Here is a 21,053-nt window from a genome sequence, read left to right as displayed (position 1 = left end):
ATTGCTTGGATCCAAATTTTTATGTCTTTTTTCTGTTGTTTTGATCAAAATATTCAACTTCAAGATATCATCTCTGTTAATCTACTTTCTAGCAAGTGTTTTGGAAACACTAAGTGAGCAAATGCATGTGGACACAGTATTTGAGATACTTATCCTCACTCTAAAGGACATATAGTTTAAAGAATCTTGTTGAAAAACCATGTTAGTTGGACAAATAGAACTTCTCTGCTTTCTTGGAGGTCTCTTGTAACTATTCTTTAGTAGAATTAGTTTGATTTTTCTTTTTAATGAAGCAGTCTCATTATCTTAAACTTTGTTCAGTCTTTCCATAACTTGTAAGACATCAAAAGACCTGCTCGTATTGCTGCTTTATGGCAACAAAACAAAAGTGTTAATCAGGGTGACTGAAACACATAGGAAGTGATAGGATTAATGAAGAAACACCTGGAAGAAATGTCAGTAGGAAGGCAAAGTTCAGAGCAGGAGTTGCCCTGTGATGGATCTGTCCTCTAATCCCTCCCTGCTCTCCACTTCCCTCTGTGGAAGAGGCTGGAGCATTGCTGCCCATTGGCATTCTGAGCTCTCCTGAACGTGTACAAACTGCACTGAGGCTGCCTGCAAAGTGCTGAAAGTGTCATCTTCGGGGGGTTTATTGTTTCACAACTGCTGTGGGCAAATTTGTTGCTAGTTGCCAAAGTTCTTTCAAAGGCAGCAGTAAATATTGCCAGCCAGTTAATTGCCCTGTGTCAAAAGGTGCCCCTTTTCCCTCCTGCTCCTACAGGCAGGTGTTCCCAGGCATGGGGCTCCAGAGCAGAGCTAAGAAGAGCTGTGTGGTCTCAGCTTCCTTATTCTAGTCTGCTTAACCTTTGTGTTCAGGAGGGATGAGGAAGGAGTGCAGATGACAGCCCAGCAGGTGTTTGAGGAGTTTATTTGCCAGCGTCTCATGCAAGGCTATCAGATCATCGTGCAGCCCAAACCGCAGAAGCCTGCCCCGGCCGTGCCACCCCCGCTCAGCAGCAGCCCCCTCTACAGCAGAGGTGAGTCACCTGGGCAAGCCAGGCTCTTCTCTGTCCTCCTGCCAGTCCCAGCAACCTCCAGTTAGGCACATCCACCAGTTGCTCAACACTTTGTTGGCTGTTCTTTGGTTGTTCTGCCCAGGGAAGTTCTGACAGGGTGGTGTATAAATCCCAAGTGCTCTTCTTTGCTTATGTTATCAGCGAATCTTAACTGTAAGAGCAAAAGACTCCCTGTGCAGCTGGTCCCTAAAAATGTGGCCTGAAGGATGGATTTTACCTTGTACTGAGTTCAGGAGCCCACTTCTGGACTCCAGTTCTGGAGTCTCTTTCCATAGGCACAGTTTGTTGCTAAAGTTCTGAGTACTGCAGTAAGCTGAAAGAGTTTTGCTTTTTACAACTAGGTCTTGTGTCAAGAAATAGGCCTGAGGAAGAGGATCAATACTGGCTGAGCATGGGCCGTACTTTCCACAAAGTCACCTTAAAAGACAAAATAATTACTGTGACTCGCTACCTGCCAAAGTGAGTATCTCTCTGCTTGAGCAGTTTGCTGTCAGTGTTCAGATGAACCTTCTTCTCCAGCTCTGTGCTTGCTTGAAAGAACACACTCTTTCTTTTTAGTAGAAGAAAGAGAAGCACCAGTATCAGTAATACTGAGATGAATGCTTGCGTTTGATCTTTTAGGTATCCATATGAATCTGCTCAGATAAACTACACCTACAGCTTGTGCCCCTCACACTCTGACTCTGAATTTGTCTCTTGCTGGGTAGAATTTTCCCATGAGAGACTAGAAGAGTACAAGTGGAATTACTTGGATCAGTATATCTGCTCTGCTGGCTCAGAGGATTTCAGGTGAGAGCTCCTTTTCCATCCAGACTGTTCTGTGTCCTAATTGCCTCTTTTACTTTATGACCTAAAATTTCATCATCGAGTTCAACCCAGGAATGCTCAGTACTCCAGGGAGAATATCTGGCCTGCTTTCACTGTCAGCTCCCAGCAGCTCTTGCCTTGTGGGAACCTTGCTCTGTGCTGCTGCTGCATTATCTGACCTTTGATACAGACTCCTGATCTCAAAATTCACCATGAACTTCTTATTTCTTTGCATTTCTAGCAGAGGAAAAAAGATGGCATTTCATACCACACAGATGCTTTTCTTGGCTTCTTACTGGTTTCTGGATCTGACTCAAATCTTCCATTTATTTTGAAGCTGTTGCAGGTTTGCTTGAGTGCTGGGCTTGACTGCAGTCCTACTCCTAAGCTGTGGAGCAAGTGCTTACCAGAAATGTGGAATGTCTCCACTAGTATCAGTAGCTTTTTTGATATCTTCTCTCCACACAACCAGTCTTTATCATCTTTCCTTTTCAGGACTCAGTCAAAATACTGCCTACGCTAATATGCACCTTGAAAATTCCTTATTGCTTGCATATTTTTAGAGAAAAAGCTTTTGGGGCCTATCTTTTACAGAAAAGAAAGCCTATCTCTGTGTGACAATTACTCTGAGGATGGCCTTGTTGCCAGCGATATTCAAACTGCTGACCATGCCTTTGCACGTGTGGTCTCTGCACTCGCTGAGATGTGCAGCAGGTAGATTCATACTTGAAATTCCGGCAAACCCTTCCCAGCCGAGTGCTGAACCCTGTCCTGCCTGCCACATTCCCGCAGCCTGATCGAGTCGCTGAAGTTCTGGAGGACGCGGTTCCTGCTGCTGCCCGCCTGCATCAGCGCCACCAAGCGCATCATGGAGGGGGAGGCGCACTGCGACGTGTACGGCGACAAGCCCCGCTCGGACGAGGAGGAGTGGCAGCTCCTCGACGGCTTCATCCGCTTCGTGGAGGGCTTGAACCGCATCCGCCGCCGCCACCGCTCCGATCGAATGATCCGAGTGAGTCCCCGCGGAGGCTGGCTGTCACCCGAGCCGCTGATGAGGCGTTAGTGAGCCCGGCCAGGCAGGCTGTGTCCCTGTAATCCATCCCCAGAGGACACTGCTGAGCCCCGTGCTGTGTCAGCTTCCACACTGTGAAACGCTGGGAACAACAGCTTGAGGGAAATTGCCCTGGGATGAGCATCCCGTGCTGCTGTGGCTGGAGCTAGGCTCAGGACGGTTCTGGAGGCACTCCTGCGCTGTCTTGGCCCTGCTCTGTTGTACACCGTGGCCAGTCTGCTCTTACCCACGAGCCTGATGCCTCCTCTCTGCAGGAGGGCTTAGCCTGGGTGCACCACTCTGCCTTGTGATGCAGACAGTCCAGCCAGAGGGGCCTGAGCTAGCTGAGCTGGTCACTTCTGGGTTAACCTGGATTGGTTCTGTGCTGCAGATTCAGGAGGATTGGGAAAAGAGAAACCTGTGAGTGAATTTTTTGGTAAACAGTAGTTTCAAGAGGCTGAAGAGAAACTGGCTGATGTGTATTAAATCTTGTTCCCATTCTTACAGTAAATGGGGTAATTTACTTTGAAGCAAATTTTCTAGAATAGCATACATTTTATTTTCAGAATAACATCCACACAGGACACTATTCCAATTCTTGTGTACCAATTATCTGACTCCCTTTTTGAAGTGTGCTTGATAAAGCCCTGCTGACATGAGGTGTTGTGTTCTTGCTTGCTAGTTAAGCCTAGCTTGACTAAGTGTGCTTCCATTTTTTCTTTGTTAGAAAGGGTCTGCCATGAAAGGCTTGCAGATGGCTGGTCCAATTCCCACTCACTCTCTGGAGCAGTCTGGGCCTCCCATTGGGAAAAAAGGAACCTCAGCACTGTCAGCTCTGCTGCAGATGGAAGCCAGTCAGAAGTGAGTCTCTGCAGGCTGTGTGAAGATCCTAGAACATCCTTCCTGCATATTGCTCCTGGGCTGGCTGAAGCACATTTGGGGAACTTTGCCACATGTTGTGTTAAATACATCAGAGATTAATATTTTTAATGCTAAATTGGTATTACACATACATAATAAAACTGAATTCAAGGGTCCATGTTGTCTGTGAGGGTAAAAGGTACTTAGGGAATGTTGGATCAGTGCATCAGTGTGTGGGAAAGCAAGTATCTGAAAATACAGCATTACCCCCCTGCAACAGTTGCCTTTGGAGGGAAGCTGACACAAAGTATGTTTGTATAAACTCTGCATTCCTTCCTTTTCTCTCAGGACCCTGGGGGAGCAGCAAGCAGCCATGCTTTCTGGGAAGAGCTCTGGCCAGCCTTCAGAGAGTGGGAACATTGCCATCACACCCACCTACATGGACAGCCCTCGGAAGGTAAGGGCTTCCTGGGCTTCCTTTAGCTGCTGTTTCTACATAAGAATTCCTCAAATAATCAAAGGTTATTTCTCTGAGCACTTGGCTCCGTCGTGCCACATCTTACTCTCTAATCCAGTAAAGGCTGCTCCTGTACAGGCCTTTGTGTGCAAGGGCAGAGGAATTCAGTTCTGTGAGTGTGACAATGATGTGGAATCCCTGGGATGCCATCTCAGCATTTTGCTGATCTAAGTGCTGTTTGCAATTAGTGCATTTCCTCTGCTGGTAGCACATTTCATTTCAGTCATGGCTTGACTGTTGGGTGTAGCAGTACAGTGCTGTAGCTGTGTGCAGGCTTGGAGAGCAAATTCAGGCTCTAGATTGTGACTGTGTGAACACAGAGTGGGATTTTAACAGCAGGAACTTGAGTCTCTTGCCTCTGTTTAGAGGAGGGGGTGTGTTCCTGAGAAGTGATTTAGATGTCATTCCTTCACTGGCTGGACTCCAGGCTGGAGAAAGTGATCTTCCTGGAGCTCTCTTGAGACACTTAAAGAAAAGACTGCTGTCCCTCAGCCTTTCTGTCACCTGTCCTGTGAGACCTAGGAGAGCAGGAACTCTGCCTCCAAGTCCAACCAGAAATATTTGATTATTTTTCTGTGTTCTGACATGAAGGTCTTTCAACAGAAGTAACAAGAAACTGAATAAAGATAGAGGACTTAAATGTGACTTGTCTTTGGTTTTAACAGTTCAAATACTGCAAAGAAAAACTTCTCAGATTCACCTCTATCAGCCATTTCTCTCACCTTTTTTTCTCTAAGCATCTAATGTTTCTACATCCACTGTTTCGTGCCACCACCAGGGGCAAGTATTGTGTTATCCTGGAGACCTAGATATTGAAAGTTGAAGTGGTAGGGTAACTATGATCATCTTAGTACTAAACACTTACTGTAGTATTAGTGTTTGGAGAGCACAGATGAGTCTGGAGCAGGATCTGCTAGGCCTGGGGACAGTAGGGGCTCAAACTGACTTGAGGCCTGTGTGCAGACTTCCCCATCATAATTCAGGCTTTGCATGCTTCTCTTCTACCATTTTGAAAAGTCAGCTTCTCTCTTTAAATACAGGAATCTTAAATGTCCCTTTCTGCCAGCAGAACTGGTGAAGATTCCGTATGAGATACAGGAGGGAAGAATGTTGTGTCCAGTTTTGTGTGGCAGGGTGGGGGAAAGGCAGAGTGGGCTTCCCTAGCAGTGGCACAGGAGTGTGCTGTGGGACCAAATGAGCAGACTTTGTGCTACCAGAAAATGCCATTGTGAGTAATGTTAAAAGTAATGTTCAAAGCCTCTCTGGAAGGCTGACTGGAGACTCTGGAAGAGTGTGTTATCGACTGAAAGCCTTTCATGCTGCAGCAGTAAACACTCCTGTAAATATTTACACACAGGGACTGGGAGATAAGCAGTTGGAATCTTCTAATTGATGGCTCATGCCTGTTGGAAAGATGCCAGTGGGCAGGCAGCAGTCAGCAGCGTGTGCCTTGTGTCACAGCCCCTGCAGGGCTCCTCAGCACAGGGAGGTCTGGCTTTCCACACACTTGCAGCCAGAGAACTGACAAATTATCACAGCTGTGAGCTCTGCCAGCAGCCAAGGGAGCAAGTGCTTTTCTAGGATGCTCTTCAATGCTCGAGTTATTCCAGACCAAATCTGAGCCACTGGCTTCACTTTCCTTTGTTTCAGAGTAGAATTGCCAATTCACTCCAGCCAGTTACTGGGCTGAAGTGTGGTTTTACTCAGTGAGTTCACTGGATCCGTGATCTGTTGGGGGAGTCTTTGTCCTTATGGATCCAGGGCTCCTGGCTCTGCTTTTGCACTATGTAAATTGCCAGTCGTGTAACCCTGGCATTGATTCTTTCCAGAAAATGTTTGATATGCATGTACCAAGGTAAGCATCACCTTAACTGCAGGCTAGACAAAAATATTTTGCCAAGGGAACAGAATAAAGAATTGCAAATAGGGAATGAAAATCTAGATGAGTTCCACTGCATTGTCTTATGTGATAAGAGAATCTTGACACATCTTTGAATAGCAGCTGGGGATAAATTCACTGGGGTTTGTAAGGAGGCAGGAACACAGCACAGGCAGTGTCTGTTTAATTTTGCATGAAGTATTAAACACAGTGTTGGAAGGATCTTTGTGATGAGCTTTTCTTCTCTTTCCTTTGCACTATACCAGACCTGCATTTATGAGGAAGAGGACACTTCCTGAAAAGAGCTCCTTTGCCTCTCCCTCTTTATTGTTTGAATGTCTAACAGATTAGAAAAAAACCCTGTCCTCCTTTGGATATTTGTCATTACACCTGTGGTTTCTGTATTTCAGTGTTTTATTTGGGATGGAAGCCCCCATACTTCAGAGCTCAAGACTTACTCCTTTGAAGTATGGAGGGAAGGCTGTAGTTTCAATTGGCTTCTGATCAGTGTGGGTTTCAAAATTTTGGGAAAGCATCTGTGCCCAGAAAGAGCAATGTCTTGTTACAGAGAGAGAAAGTAAAGGTGTATGTGTGAGTAATTCCTGATGCTGTGCATTCTGCTGCATCTGCCCTTCCGGGTCTGGGATTTGCATTCTCCTCATACTTTCTCTCTGTGGTCATTTCATACTTGCACAACCTTGTATTTGCTTTTCTTCAACTCCTTGTTCCTGTTGCTGTTGCCATTAATGGGCCTACTTCCTCTGATGCCTTCAGGATGGGGCCTTCTTTATGGACTTTGTTCGCAGCCCACGCACAGCTTCAACCTTCTACTCCCAGGTTAGTTTGGAATGGGTTGTTGTCATCTCTGGCTTTTATTTCAATGTGATGGACAGCATTTGTGTCCTGGGCTTGTCACACTGGAAATCTGTGTTAGTTTCCAGATAACTCTCATTGAGAGTGAGATGTACAGCATTGGCAGGACAAAGTGGCAGATGCAACCATTTTTTCCACCATTGACTGTTTGTGCCGTGTTTTGGATGTTCATGTGCCCTGTCTCACTGTCCTTTACAGCACTGTCTTGTCAACTACTAAAGCTGCTCTTTCTGTTTTTCAGTAAGTGCTTGTTTTCCATCTTCCCTCACTGAACAAAATGGCAACAGCTCACTTGTCTGGTTCTTGGCTAAATTTCCTCTGTGCTGTTTGATTGACACGTGACTCTGGAGATACCCAAGTCAAATCGTGTCTTTGGATTCCTGAACAACTGAGGCTGAAAATATATAGTATCATCTTGGTTTAAAGAGTCCTTGTGACAGGAGTCATTGGTCCACTTAACACCAGTTAGGAATTAGCAGTAACACATAGGAAATGCTGCTGCTTGAAGTGAGCCCTGAGGAGGGAGAAAGGCTTTTGCTGGCTCTGGACACTGTAGAGCTGACCCTGAAGCATCTGCTGGTTTTGGCTGCCCAAGAAGGGACATCTGCCATTAGAGATTTTTGGGATGTGAGAAATGGTGTAAATAAAGGACTCTTGGCTGTCAGACCTAAGTCAAGCTCCCAGCTTTGTGATTTTTAGCTGTGTATGTGCTGTGGATTCATCACGGCAGAGCAGCCCCCATATTTACACCAGCCTGAGTTAGAGTTACTCTGCCGTTCGTGTTCTCTCCCCCACCCCTCCAGCTTTTATGTAATGTGCCTTTACTAAACCATACGTGTTAATGACAGATGGCAATTACAGCCTGTACTTAGCTGAATCCTGCAGCATTCATGCTCTTTCTGAAATGATTTTATGTTAATGTGGTGAACTATTCAGTCTACCATTGGAATAGTGTGAGTGTTCCTGCGGGAGGAAAGTGTTCCTGTTGTCTTGGCGACATAGGTGTGGGTGGGTGTCAACCAGCCTTCTCATACTGCCCTGAGAAGGGAGGGAAGAAGATGAGCTGATTTTTTTTTTTTTGGGGCATTATGAAACTTGAATTCGTATGCATATTTTTGAGAGTTAAACTTGAAACTATATTTGCTTTTTTTGCTTATTTTTGCTTACTACCTTCCCACAGTGATAAAGTGTTCTGTTCTGTCTATTGTGTGCTTATAATCAGAGTTATTCCCTTGGGTTGAAAATGTCAGGTTTGGACTGGTGTTGTGGTTTACCAGTAGTTTTCTCAATGCAATTGTTACTGGGTTGGTGATCCTCATCCTTATTTGGGTCTGAATTTGTTGTTTGTCAGGAGCTCTGTAGTGATGACAGAAGACGACTCTATTTATCCCTTCTGCATATGCTTGTGCTTCCTTAGAGTATTGCTTGTTGTTGACTAACTTGGGCTGAGGCAGGGCTGGTGTGGGGAGGGGAGAAGATGGGGAATGGATTACATGATGAGTTTCATGGAGATATTGCTGTGTTTACTCCTCCCAGGTCTCTATTGATCAATCAGTTCCTGCAACCTCAGATGGCAGCACCTTGCTACCCACGGGGCAGGGCCCTGACAGGGGCAGCACCCAGGCCCTGGGGAGCACCCAGAATGCTGCAGAGCCAGGATACAGCACGGCAGCTGCTGCAGAGGGCAGGTAGGGAAGGCACAGCAGTGCCCTGCTGCAGAGCTCCTCAATTCCAGCCCCTTTCTAGTGTCAGGGAATGGGCACTTAAACAGGAGCCTGGGAACAGGCTGTGCTGTGCCTGTCAGCACGAGCAGGCACTTGTCACAAGACCTCACTGCAGCATTTCCACGTGCAGAGAGAGTGGTAGTAAAATAAGCCCTGCAACCCAGTTTTTCAGAATTAAATGAACACAAGGTCTGATTCCTCCACCCACAAGAAGGGCTTCATTCTTTAAGAAATGAAGAAATGCCATTTCTGAAATCTGCTAGTAGGAAGCCAGGCTTTGAATTGACATCTTCTGTCTGCTTCGGCAAGGGGTGGGAGCCTGCAGGTCTGATTGGATTGAGTAGGTTGATGAAATCAAAGAGGTTCTAACCTGGAAGCAAGACACCAGGAAGCAATGTTGAAAATAAATTTCATTAGCACCTCTTTCCTGTGGTTGTATATTACAGTAAAAAGAGAATTAGCCAGCTTCAAAAATGTTTGCTCTCAATTGCTGCTGAGTACAGCTGGATGTGAGATATTGTGCATTGGGTTCATGTAGCAATGTCCTGGTGACTTTAGGGGGGAAATACTCATCTGATGCTTTTAGTTGCCCTTCTTGAGATGAAACAGCAAATAAATGTGGCAAAGTCATTGTTGTGAAGTGAGGGCAGTTTTCTTGAATGTACATATTTGAACCAATCTGGCAGCTTCCTTGATTTTTGAACGTCCTTCTGTTTACTGCCCAGCTCTCAGCAGTGTTCCACAAGTGCTCTGACTTCCTCCTCCACTTTGGTTGAGATCCTTGAAGCCATGAAACACCCCACGTAAGTTTTTAATATAAATGTGCTTACCATCTGATGAGATGTTTATCAAGAGGACATGAGAAGTGGAGTCACTCAAAGGAGAGCCCCATGTCAACTGTTGAAGTGTTTTAAACTTCCTTTTGTTATTCAGTTCCAGACTCTCTAATAAGGAATTTTATAGAAATTGAGATATGAGCACAGACTTGAATTATTATAGTCCCAGAACCTTGTCAAATCAAGAATTCCCAGTAAGTCATTAAAGTGCTGTCAGTGTCAGCTCTTCATCTTATTCCCAAAAGCCAATGAGACATCACTCCAGGAGCCCTGTGCATCTCTTGTCCTGTATTCTGTCCTCCCCCAGCAGTGATTGCTGTCTCTGTTACCTAAAAGAGCCCTCGATCAGCCTGTGTTAACACGTGTTGCTGTGCTCCAGCACAGGGATCCAGCTGCTCTCTGAACAGAAGGGCCTCTCCCCCTACTGCTTCATCAGTGCAGAGGTGGTGCACTGGCTGGTCAATAACGTGGAAGGGGTGCACACCCAGGCCATGGCCATTGACATAATGCAGGTAAGGAAACTATCCAGGAGCATATGGAGAGCCAGAAATGCCTCACCCTGTGAAGAAAGTAAAGTTTAGAGCAAAGCATAAAAATAATTCCTCTTATTTCTTAAAATCTTCTCATGGATGAGTATTGAAAGCAGTGCTGAGAATGTGAGATGATGATGATTTTTTTGATTCCCTGTCACAAAACGGCAATATATTCTTTAGTAATATGTATTTTTTTCTACTTACGCAATGATGGTTCTGTTTATAACCTGCAATTAGCTGATATTAACCAAGTACTTTGCATTGTGTTGGAATTGAGGCACTAGACTGTGATGTGGTTTTCCTTTGATAATTAGTCACTAAAGTTGTAATAAAACCAGTATATGACCTTTCTGTTACAGATGCTGAAGCAGACACACTTTATGCAGGAACACTGCTTGTCTTCATCAAGGGATTTTTCTGTATTGAACTGTGTCAGGGGCAGAAGGTTGGAGATGTTCTGGAGTTCATTCCTCTGCTGAGATCCCATATCAATTAACAGAGAACTTAGAATGTTTCCAAACTCTTACCTTCTATAAATCCGTCTATGAAATCAGAGCAGGGTATGGGAGGAAGACAGACATCTGTGGAAAGGTCAAATGTAATTTCTTAGGGAGATAAGAAATTGCTACATTTACTGACTATCAAGAGATAACTCTTTGGTATTCTTGTTAGGCACATATCTGGACAAAAAGATGTCAAGGAAAAGAAAATTACTTCCTAATGTTCTCTAGCAACCTTTTATGTAACTGGAAATGTGATTTCTTTTTTATCATGTTTGCTCTGTTCTTTTTCTTGTTCAGAAAATGTTAGAAGAGCAGCTTATTGTCCATGCATCTGGAGAAGCTTTACGAACCTTTATTTATGGCTTTTATTTTTACAAGATCGTTGTGGACAAAGAACCAGACCGAGGTCAGCATTGTTATTGCAAGATTTTTCTCACTATCCCTTTGCCTAATCACTGGGGTGATCTTGATTCTTAGGGGTGCTGCAGCAGGAATGCATTTTGGAGCAACCAAAACCACTGATCTCAACAGAGTCTGAGAAATTCGGCCTTTTTAGTTAGGGGGGAAATAAAGGAATAGCAGAAAACATAAAGTAATCTAGTTAAGGAAAAAAAAAAAGGAATAGAAGAAAACATAAAATAATTTTTATCCTGCCTCTTTTCATCAAGAACTACTTTTCTGAGCCTCGTTTCTAACTAGCCTTGCCCTTCCCCTTGCGCAGTGGGGCTGCAGCAGCCTGCCATGTGGCACACAGCTGCCATGGACGACTTCTCAGCCTTCCAGAGGAAATGGTTTGAGGTGGCCTTTGTGGCAGAAGAGCTCCTGCACTCGGAGATCCCGGCGTTCTTGCTGCCCTGGCTGCCCAGCCGCCCCGCCTCCTATGCAAGTAGGCACAGTTCCTTTAGCCGCAGTTTCGGAGGACGGAGCCAGGCAGCTGCACTCTTAGGTAGATGCACAGCACAGGTGACAGCTGGGGAAGTTCCAGGGGATAGTTTGAAAGGGGAAGAGCAGCCAGCCAAGGGTATGATCTCACGTGGACCAGCAGTAAAGCTGCAAATTTCATGCTGGCCTTACAGTGTCTTGCATGTGGACTTGTTCTCATATGCTGGAGGTGTTTCATTGGCTGGGCAGGAAAATTTTTACTTCAGAAGTGCTGGAATACCATAAAAAATATTTCTTAAAATATTCCTTCTTCCTGAACCTCTGGAATTTAGGAAAGAGAGATACTTTGTCTCCTTGAAAATCCAGAGAGGTTCTTCACAACCTGTAAGGACTATGGAGGGATAAGTTGTGACAACAGCAAAAGAGCCAACTGTTCTTAAAATTGCATATCTAATTGCTTCCTAGGGGCAAATCCACCTCATCACAGTGGGGTCCAGACCTGGTAGACGTTTTCTGTGATGTGCTGGAAGCTTTTAGCTAATCTGAGCCAGACTCATTACAGTAATAAGTCTGTGAAGCCCAGCTGAGATGATCCCTGTGGTAAGGAAGCAGTAGGAAGATCTTGCTGCTGGGCAAGATCCCATCAGTATCCAGTGTTCTCTGATGTGTGGAGAGTGACACTGACTGCCTCTAACAGCCCATGAAACACACTGGCTGCGTGACTGACCCTGTTGCTTTGTCAGCTTCTTGTTGCATATCCAGGCCAAGCCTGAGTCACTTGCTTTTGTTCTTCTTTCCTTGTTAAAAGAAAAATCATTGCTATGGAACTGCAACTTCAGGTTTATTTAGATGCATCTGTTAAAGGACTAGCAATTAAGGATAAAAAGAAAAATTTTGCTCTTCTCTTGTTGTGTATATTTAACCTTCTGAGAAGACATGCCTTACTCCTGGTGTAGTATCTCTTAAACCTGAAGTCACAGGTAAGCCTTGAGTATTTCTGAGAGCCTTGTTGAAGAGGAACAGCACCAGAAATGGGAAAGCATTAAGGATAGGAAGTCTGAACTAATGGTTAATTCCCTGAAGTCAACATATGCAGGTTATTTCCCTGTCACACGAGTAAATCTGTTGCCTTGGCTGGTGTCCAGCCTCATTAGCTCAGTGCCTGGCCAGAGCTGAAGCCTGAGCATAGGCTGGCATGCAAGTTCTGTGGAGACTGGAGGCACTGGGGCCAGATCCTCTTCATGGTTTGCTCTCTTACTCACTGTTTAGCCTGAGAAAACCAGTTCCCGTCCCTCTGTCTGCTCTGCTGTGAGCGAGAAGACTGAGACTCAGCAGCCCTGCACCCTTGGGGATGAATAGAAGTGTGCCTCAGTGTCCCCCTCACCTTTCATTTAACACCAGCCAGGGAAGAGTGTATTCCTGCAGCATGTGGGTGTTACACACCTGTGTAGCTCTCCTTTCCCCTTCAGCTGGGATTATGTCCATTTTACTGTTTAACTAATTTGCAGCCTTGAATGAGTGATAAATGCCTTCAGATTGCACTCAGGTAGTCTGGATTTTCCAGGAATTATAGTTTCTTGCAGAAAAATTGAGTGTGGAAGTTTTTTTCTTACAAAAGAACTGGTTTAAATGATGCTTCTGTGCTGTTTCTCTTAAACAGTATTCCAAAAAAACTTCAGCAGTTCATCTGAGGTAAAGAGCTTTACTAAACCCAGATGACCCCTGGTCCACGTGACTTCATTTGTCCTCTCTTGGTCTTGATTAGGTTGTGGTTTTTATTTCTTCTCCCTCCCCACCTTCCCTAAATGTCAGGCTGTGACATAAATTGCATGCAAGCATTGGGAGCTCTGGAACAAGCTCCGTGTATCTCTCAAATCTTTATCCCTCCCAATTTCCCCATCACTTGCCCAGTGACTGTCCCCTTTCCCTTCCCAGTGGAAGTCTGACCTGTGGTACAGCTAATCTTGTCCCTTTGATTTGTAGCAGTGCATGCACTAGCAACTGTAGTCATGTATGTAGTGGAGTCTGTGACTGGAGAATAACCTGCCTGCTCCTCTCCGATTTGCTTAGTAAATCATTAGTTAAATACTCAATAGTAGAAGACAATTGGGAAGCAGGTGAGTCCTCTTAAAGTCTGACTTATGGAAGCCAGAGTATATTTTATTCAAATAAGCTGGTTTTGGTCAGAAGCTTCTGATTTCAGACAGGTGGACATTTCTCATCAGTGTTGAATGTATTTTTGATTAGCTCACCTGTTGGGCTGGGTTCCTCTGGCTTTGCCTGTGAACTGTGGCTGCAGACAAGGCAGAGAGAGACAGCCCAGCCCTGACAGGGAGTCTGCACTCTCTGGGAAAAGCAACAGTCTAAGGGAGCAGGGAGCTCATTCTTCACAGTGTGCTAGTTTGGGCACACTGGGCTGTGGTGTTATCACTGACCCCTTGGCTAATGACCAACACCTACCTGAGTGAGCTGCTTTGGTTTCATAGCTTCCAGGATGTTGTTTTCCAACACACTTTGTTACAAATTTGGCACCATAACCTCCTCACCACAAGTATTGTATTCACAATATTCAAGGGAGCCAGCAAAAGAAACTCTCTATGTTGGTCTAACAATACCAGATCAACTCAGAAATTGCAAATTACACGTTTCCCAAAGACAGAAGTGGGTCTTATTTATGAAGCAAAACTGGGTGATGTTCTTTCATTTTGTTGTGTTTTTATTTTTCATGTTCCATGCTGCAGTAATAGCAATGTAAAGGATTTCCTTATAACCTTGAAAGTGCCTCCAGGTAACTTGCAGTAGAAGTGAAAGTGGGAACTTTCCATCTACCTTGAGGAAGGATTTAAATTTTTTTTAAATACCATCAAGTCATCAAATTATAAGATAATTTAAAAGCTGACCCTATAAAGGGGTGCACATCTACTTCAGCAAGAGATAACAACACCCATCTCTCATGCATGCAATAATAAAAAGGGCAGAAGTTTTCCAGTAGGAGCCTTTGCAGCCCATTGTTTTCTGTCAATTTTTAACATTACAGAAATGTGAAATTATGTAGTTGTCTGAAAAGTTGAAAGTGATGCTGTGTTTCACAGCAGGACTTTGGTCTCCAAGTGAGGAGATGTGGGTTCTGTCCCCCTTACAGTCCTCGTGTGACACCAGCCAGGTCACTTCCACTGCTGTGCTTCTCTCCCTCTCCTGCCTGATACCTGAGGGTTTCTGTCACCAGTGTGCTGGGGTGTGGGGCACAAAGGGAGCTGCATCTTGGGCACCATTCCAGCCCTTACTGCAAAGCTCTAGGAGCTGTTGCAGTGGTCAGAATGCTGCTGCATGTCTTGGCTGACTCTCGGTGCTTTTACAGAAAGTGTTGGATGTGCACTTTCAACAATGCGGTAATGTGGGATATTGATAAGAGACTAAAGAAACAAGAAGTTTAATTTCTAATCTCCTTTAGCTGTGGAAAGTCCTGGAATGCTCCTGCCCCGTGGAACAGCACCCTGTTGTGATTTCTGGTGGAGGCATAGAGGAATATTTGGAATGTTTTGGGCGTGAAGAGGCTGGTGTTTTCTAGCCATGCTTAATTATGGCACCATTTGCCTGTTTGATTAACTGCTGGGTTCTTGGTTCTCTCTCCTTATTGCAGCTGAAATGTCTTTTGTCTGCTTGGGGAGGTGATTCTGTAGCACATACCCCTGACATGAGAAATAATTCAGGATTTTTGTCTTTTGCCATCTGGATGAGCGGCATTCTGGGACTATTCTGCTAGCCCAAAAATACCTGGGGAGGAATGGGAGGACAAATTCATTTCAAATGTCTTACCTTGGTTCTTCTGTTCCCTTCCCCCTGTCTGCCACCTTCCCTGCAATGCCCCTTCTGAACGCCCGTGTCCCTTGGCTGCCCAGCCGCCACGGTGCCCGAGCAGCGGACGGTGACGCTGGACGTGGATGTGAACAACCGCACGGACCGCCTGGAGTGGTGCAGCTGCTATTACCACGAACTTCTCCCTGAACGCTGCCTTTGAAATCAAGTTACACTGGATGGCAGTGACTGCAGCTGTTCTTTTTGATGGTGAGATCCTGGCGTTCTGGACAGCCACAGAATGCCTGTCTGGCCCTGTATCCCTTGGACGACTGGGGACATTGTGTTAGGAAGTCTTAGGGAGAGACACAGTGGTTTGCTTCTGCCTTTATTTCATAAGTAATTTTCCTGGGGTTGTTAGTGTTGATGCATCTGGTCAGCATTTATCACACCATCTATAGTCATTCTGTCTGCAGGAGTGTGTTCTGCTTCCAGTGGGTTTTATCACAGTATGCAGAGATCAGCACAGGTCAAGGTGATAAATTTAAGTTCCCCTTAGGCAAATTTCAAACCCTGAGCCAGGTCTTTGGAAAAAAATCTGTTTCACATTACGTTCCTTCTATCCCCAAACCTTCAAACTTTAAATCTCAGTGGAATTGCTTTCATAACAGAGCTTTTCCAAGCAATGTGTTCTGGAATGTTTTAGGGTTTTCTTAACTTGCTGAAAACATGTCACTTTTCTGAATTGACAACGTCACTTTTTAATTTTTAGATTAATTTTTAGATTTCATTTTTAGATTTTTTGGTTCCCTAATGTAGCTTCTGTAAAACTCGAATTATTGAACACCAGGTTTTACCCCACCCAGCCAGACAGCACTAGGCAGTTGGTTTTGCTTTTATTTAAAATCAATTGCACTGTTCCAGTAAAGCAGAAGTGTTTAGCCACTGGTGATAAGAGGCTGAATCAGTTCCTGAAAAAGTCCAATTTAAAGTGCTTTCTGATTGATGGGCACTTCAGAAAAAGGAAAGCTTGATGTCTTGTACTTGTACTGCTTTGCTTGCAAGGACGTTGGTGTGCCTGCCATGCTGAGCCTGTGGAGAATTGAGCATGTCTGATCTATTCTTGGGAAATGAGTTGCTCTTTTGCTCATAAGTGCCCCTCGTCAGCTGCCATGTGTGCCGTGATTCATTGTTTGAATTTCTTCTCAGGTTCAGGGCTGGCACCGGAAAGCCACCTCCTGTGGGTTCCTGCTGGTCCCAGTCCTGGAGGGCCCCTTTGCTTTGCCCAGTTACCTGTATGGGGACCCCCTTCGAGCTCAGCTCTTCATCCCACTCAACGTCAGCTGCTTGCTGAAGGAGGGCAGTGAGCATTTGTTTGATGGTAAGAAATGCACTTCCTTTTACCCCTCAGGACACTGTACAAACAGGTCGCTGTTGGCCTGTAGCTGATGTAAAGAAGCTCCTTTACCAGCCAGCCCTGGGTGGCTGCAGGAGCTGTTTTACAGGTCAGCAGCCCTCAGGGAGGAGGTGCTGCAGGAGAAGCTGTGCTGGGAGGCTGCTTGTGGGCAGCAGGGAGCACCAGCACACAGGAGGGTGGGCTCCAGTGGTGCTTGCCCTGGACACCCTCACAGAGCCCATACCCAGTAGCTGTTGTGTTGGACAGACTCTTGTCTGTTTTGCTGGTAGACCCACAGCTGCTCTGCATTTCTATGCTGTGTTTGTTTATTCTCCCTCTCCCTAAGGTTGGGTTTTCACCACTGCCATCCTTCTTTTGTTGTTGCTATGGTTACTTTAATGGTTACAGTGTTTGCACATGAGATTAAGCACCAGAAACTGCAATCTCCTTTTCTGCAATGTGACCTCGCCCTTTTCAGTGAGCCTCTTGTGGTAAACCTCAGGTGGAACCCCAAGATCAGAGAACTGTCCCCAGCAGAGGAAAGCAAAATTGCATCATGAGAAGGGACAATTAGCAAAAGGTTCTGTTTTAAAATAGTAAATATGATATTTTCATTAACCCTTGACTCAGTGAACAATGAATGTGACAAATCCATATGCTGTGAGATCACCATAGCCCAACTGACTGAATTAAATATTTTCAGAGCACTCTTGTGATACACAGCAGCCCCCTTCTTCCTTCCCCCTTTTAGTTCTTCTCCTTCATCTCAAGAGACACAAATAATAAATTCATGGATGAGTCTGCTACTGGAGTGTACAAGACACATCTCTAAGAGACAGCTGACAAAAAAAATGGGACTGAAAGAAGTGGCTGGGGAAAGAAAGAGTGCGCAGAGGCCTCCTGAGGGAAACGGAAGTCTTCAAAAGGAAAGGAATAAAGTAACTTTACTGGATACTTGTTACCTTTTTGTTTCTTTCAGGCTTTGAACCAGAAACATACTGGGACCGAATGCATCTGCTGCAGGAAGCAATAGCACACAGGTATGTCTGCAGTGCAGTGGGTGACCAAACAGTTCCTGTCTCCCTGGATAACGTGGGATGTTCAGCTGAGCAGTCACTCCTGAGTCATTGGGTTCTGTGCTGTCTGCCTCTCTGCAGTCTGCTTTACACACTTAGACATGTGTGCTTTACACACTTTTACACACTTAGACACAGCCTGCACGCCCCGGGGTGCTGCTCTGGGGGCAAGGGGCAGCTGTGTGCTCTTTCAGTCACTCCTTAGGAACCAGCCTCTCCTCCTGGGGAGGGCCTTGCCTTTGGAAAGTGCCTTATTCTAAGTTACAAGCAGAGAGACTAAATAAAAAACAAATAGATTTTCCTGAGAAGGGACAGTTATTTCCTTCTTGTGTATTTAGCACAGTCTTGAACTGGATGACACCTGATGATTGACAACAGGCAGGAGACTGGGGCAGGAGCTGTACTGAGGAGGTTGGGCCCAATTTAAGAGGGAATTGTTGGAAGCTTTGGACACTATCTAGCCTTATCCCTTTGTGTGACTGAGCTGCCAGTTTCTTTCATGGTGTTGCTGCCAGGGTTTTTTCATGACAGAGAGGGCTGCCTTTTGTAATGGACTTTAGCTTGGAAATCATCTTTCATTAGTTTAGAAAGCAGGAGAGGACAAGTATCCTACAAACAGCAGAGAACTGCCAGATAAGCTGCTTGAAGTTCTGCATGGAACATTGCACATCATGAAAAAATAATGGTGCAGCTTGAAACATGCCCAGGGAACGTCTGTCTGGACTATTGCTCTTCCCTCCCTCGTGTGCAGCTGCCCCATTTTGTCAGAGGCTGCTTGGGGGTGCTGCTCTTGTTTCCAGCTGGAATTAGGACAGGGAGCAGTGTGGGGTGACAGGCCTGAGCAGTGTGGGGTGACACACTTTCACACTGTCTGGCAGGGGCAGAGAATTTGGAGAGGCTCAGCTCTCTTCATCCCTTTTCCTTTTGCCTTCAGACTGTAAAAAAGGGATAGTGGAAAGATTTCCTCTGGTGCCCCTGCCTTTGGCTGAGGAATCCTACCTGGAGTGGCTCTTTTTATCTTTTTGTTTTCTTTTTTAATTCCTCTTGTTTCTATTTCTTCAGATTTGGATTTGTACAAGATAAATATTCAGCCTCTGCATTCAACTTCCCTGCAGAAAACAAGCCCCAGTATATCCATGTCACAGGTGAGGAATATTTGGGAGGCTCTGTGGCAAAGAGGAGGTTATTACAAACAAGAGAACCATTTACATGTGGTTTGTGTTTTGTGTCAGTGATGTTGGTGCTGTTCTGTCGTGAACCAGATGACAGTGGTGTCAGAGAACACAAAGCAGAAAACTGGAGGGGGCAGTATGAAAAACACGGAGTGTTGCTGCTAATAAATGGTGTTTGAAATGTTGCTTTACAGAGGCTGTGAAACTTTTCTTTCCAGAAGATGAAGAAATTTTAAACAATAAGGCAGAGCTTATTCCAAGGTCAATGTAAATAAATGTGTACCTAGAAGCTGGAAGGAGGGAAAGGTGTTGGGACGAGTCTCTGTTGTTGTGCTTGAGGTCTGCTGTAGATGAATCTCTACCCATACACTGTGTGGGAGACAGATCAAGCATTTAGGGTCCACTTGCTGAGATGTGAGAACTGTAACAGGAAGGCAGTGTTTGGAAAATTGCAGAAGAGGATGGAAATAGATGGGAAGTTAGCAAGATGGATCAGAGCCTACATCTTTGCTTCATTCTGTGCTTGTAAGAGAAAGCAGACAAAGTGCAGCCCCTCCCGGGGAAGGATAGAGGAAGAAGTAGCACCTAAGAGCCAATGGGGAAAAGAGGGGAAAATCCCATTTTCTCTTGCTAGAAGGCAATTAAATGAAACTTTCCATTTCAGGCCAGTTTCATTCAGGCTGTAGCGGCTCAGTGAGGGCTGCCTGAGCCTGAGGTGCTGTCTGTTTCCTGCAGGGACCGTGTTTCTGCAGCTGCCCTATTCCAAGCGCAAGTTCTCCAGCGGGCAGCAGCGGCGCCGCCGCAACTCCACCAGCTCCAGCAGCCAGAACTTGTTCTGTGAGGAGCGCATCGGCTACAACTGGGCCTACAACACCATGCTGACCAAAACCTGGCGCTCCAGCGCCACCGGCGACGAGAAGTTCGCAGACCGCCTGCTGAAAGACTTCACAGACTTCTGCTGGAACAAGGACAGCCGGCTCCTCATGTTCTGGACTGACTGTCTGGACAAGATGCATGCTAGTGCTCCGTGAAGCACTTGTATCTCTTAGGGAGACAGCTAGAAGCTTTACCTTGTGGCAAGGGAGTAGAAGTGAAGAGTCTCTCTGTTGGATTCATATTGACCTGAGCAATATTGCTGTTGATATTCAACAGAATTTGATTAAGTGCTTGGAAAAAAAGGTTTTAAGCTCTTGGCTTGCCAGTATCTATCACCTGACCTCAGCTTGGTTTCAAGTAGCTAAAGTCCTTGCTTGCCAAAACTTCAGTTAGAGCAGAGGTAAAGGAGGGAGAGTGCAAATGGTTTTCAAGGGCGGTTGGGTTGAGCACAGTGTAATGGTATCAGCCTCCGGTCGCTGGAAATGATCGGTTGGCACCTGATGTGCCCGGCAGCAGCCTGCCCTTCCCCTTCCCAGGTGTACCTGGTTGTGTGAATATGTAAGATAAGATGTGAGAGATGCTTGTTAAATTTTCATACATGTAAATAAGTAAAATGCACAAAATAAATGGCCTCATGTTTTGTTGTAACTCCACAGACAGCAATACAGAATTGGTGAGTAAAAGAAAACAATTGCCAAAAGAAAATACTGCTTTCTATGTTCAGCTCAAAGTTCAGCGCTGGGGCTGTGTCTTTAATCATGCAGGATTTTCTGTCTTCATGTCTGGATCACAGCAAGAGCAGGAAGCCGGTTACTGTCTGGCAAGGCCAGCACTAAAGCCTAAGGAGAAATGAAGGGCCACTGAACACAGTTGCTGCAGAGGGTTATGAGCAGGTTTTTTGAAAGTGTCTGCATGCTGCAAGACGAAGCTGCCTGCACTCAAGTAGGGGCCTTTGTCTTTTCGGGGCCTTGGCACGGATGGTTATTGAAGTGCAGATTTAGGGTGGGACACAGCCTAATGGGCAGTTGGCTCCTGCTGCCAGATGGTTCCTCATTGTTACATGTCCTCGAGAAACTAGAGTCAGGGGAGGACTGACACCGTCACAGTGGTGTTCAGATCTGACTCAAGGCCAACCGTAGCTCCTTCAGTTTTTTTCTCTCTAAACTGAGTCAGGATGATTCATCTGTTTTTTAGAC

The 21,053-nt window shown here is 45.4% G+C and overlaps 2 protein-coding genes across 3 annotated transcripts in view; both read left to right on the top strand.

The window, feature by feature from the left end:
* DEPDC5 (DEP domain containing 5, GATOR1 subcomplex subunit) overlaps positions 1–15,717 on the top strand; it is a 36,454-nt gene extending 20,737 nt beyond the window's left edge. Inside the window, 14 exon segments of the mRNA XM_066331245.1 lie at positions 877–1,037; positions 1,418–1,535; positions 1,698–1,865; positions 2,676–2,895; positions 3,662–3,795; positions 4,144–4,252; positions 6,966–7,028; positions 8,601–8,752; positions 9,514–9,591; positions 10,004–10,136; positions 10,958–11,066; positions 11,382–11,606; positions 15,442–15,532; positions 15,534–15,717. Coding sequence (XP_066187342.1) covers positions 877–1,037; positions 1,418–1,535; positions 1,698–1,865; positions 2,676–2,895; positions 3,662–3,795; positions 4,144–4,252; positions 6,966–7,028; positions 8,601–8,752; positions 9,514–9,591; positions 10,004–10,136; positions 10,958–11,066; positions 11,382–11,606; positions 15,442–15,532; positions 15,534–15,687 — 1,915 coding nt within the window. The 3' untranslated portion in view covers positions 15,688–15,717.
* Positions 15,718–16,303: 586 nt separating this feature from the next.
* LOC136368833 (GATOR1 complex protein DEPDC5-like) lies at positions 16,304–20,484 on the top strand. 2 transcript variants are annotated; one of them, XM_066331247.1, is made up of 4 exons: positions 16,304–16,718; positions 17,713–17,773; positions 18,872–18,977; positions 19,668–20,484. In XM_066331247.1, exons 2-4 carry the CDS (start codon positions 17,742–17,744, stop codon positions 20,010–20,012), a joined length of 483 nt encoding a protein of 160 aa, XP_066187344.1. In that variant the 5' UTR covers positions 16,304–16,718; positions 17,713–17,741; the 3' UTR covers positions 20,013–20,484. The 2 variants fall into 2 exon arrangements, with proteins under 2 accessions (XP_066187344.1, XP_066187345.1); XM_066331248.1 differs by having other exon boundaries at positions 16,511–16,718; positions 18,872–18,954; positions 19,717–20,484.
* Positions 20,485–21,053: the final 569 nt, after the last annotated feature.

Source organism: Sylvia atricapilla, chromosome 17 (genome assembly GCF_009819655.1).
Source record: "Sylvia atricapilla isolate bSylAtr1 chromosome 17, bSylAtr1.pri, whole genome shotgun sequence".
Lineage (NCBI taxonomy): Eukaryota > Metazoa > Chordata > Aves > Passeriformes > Sylviidae > Sylvia > Sylvia atricapilla.
Note: the sequence above shows the minus strand (reverse complement) of the source record. Positions and strands in the feature narration are given on the sequence as shown.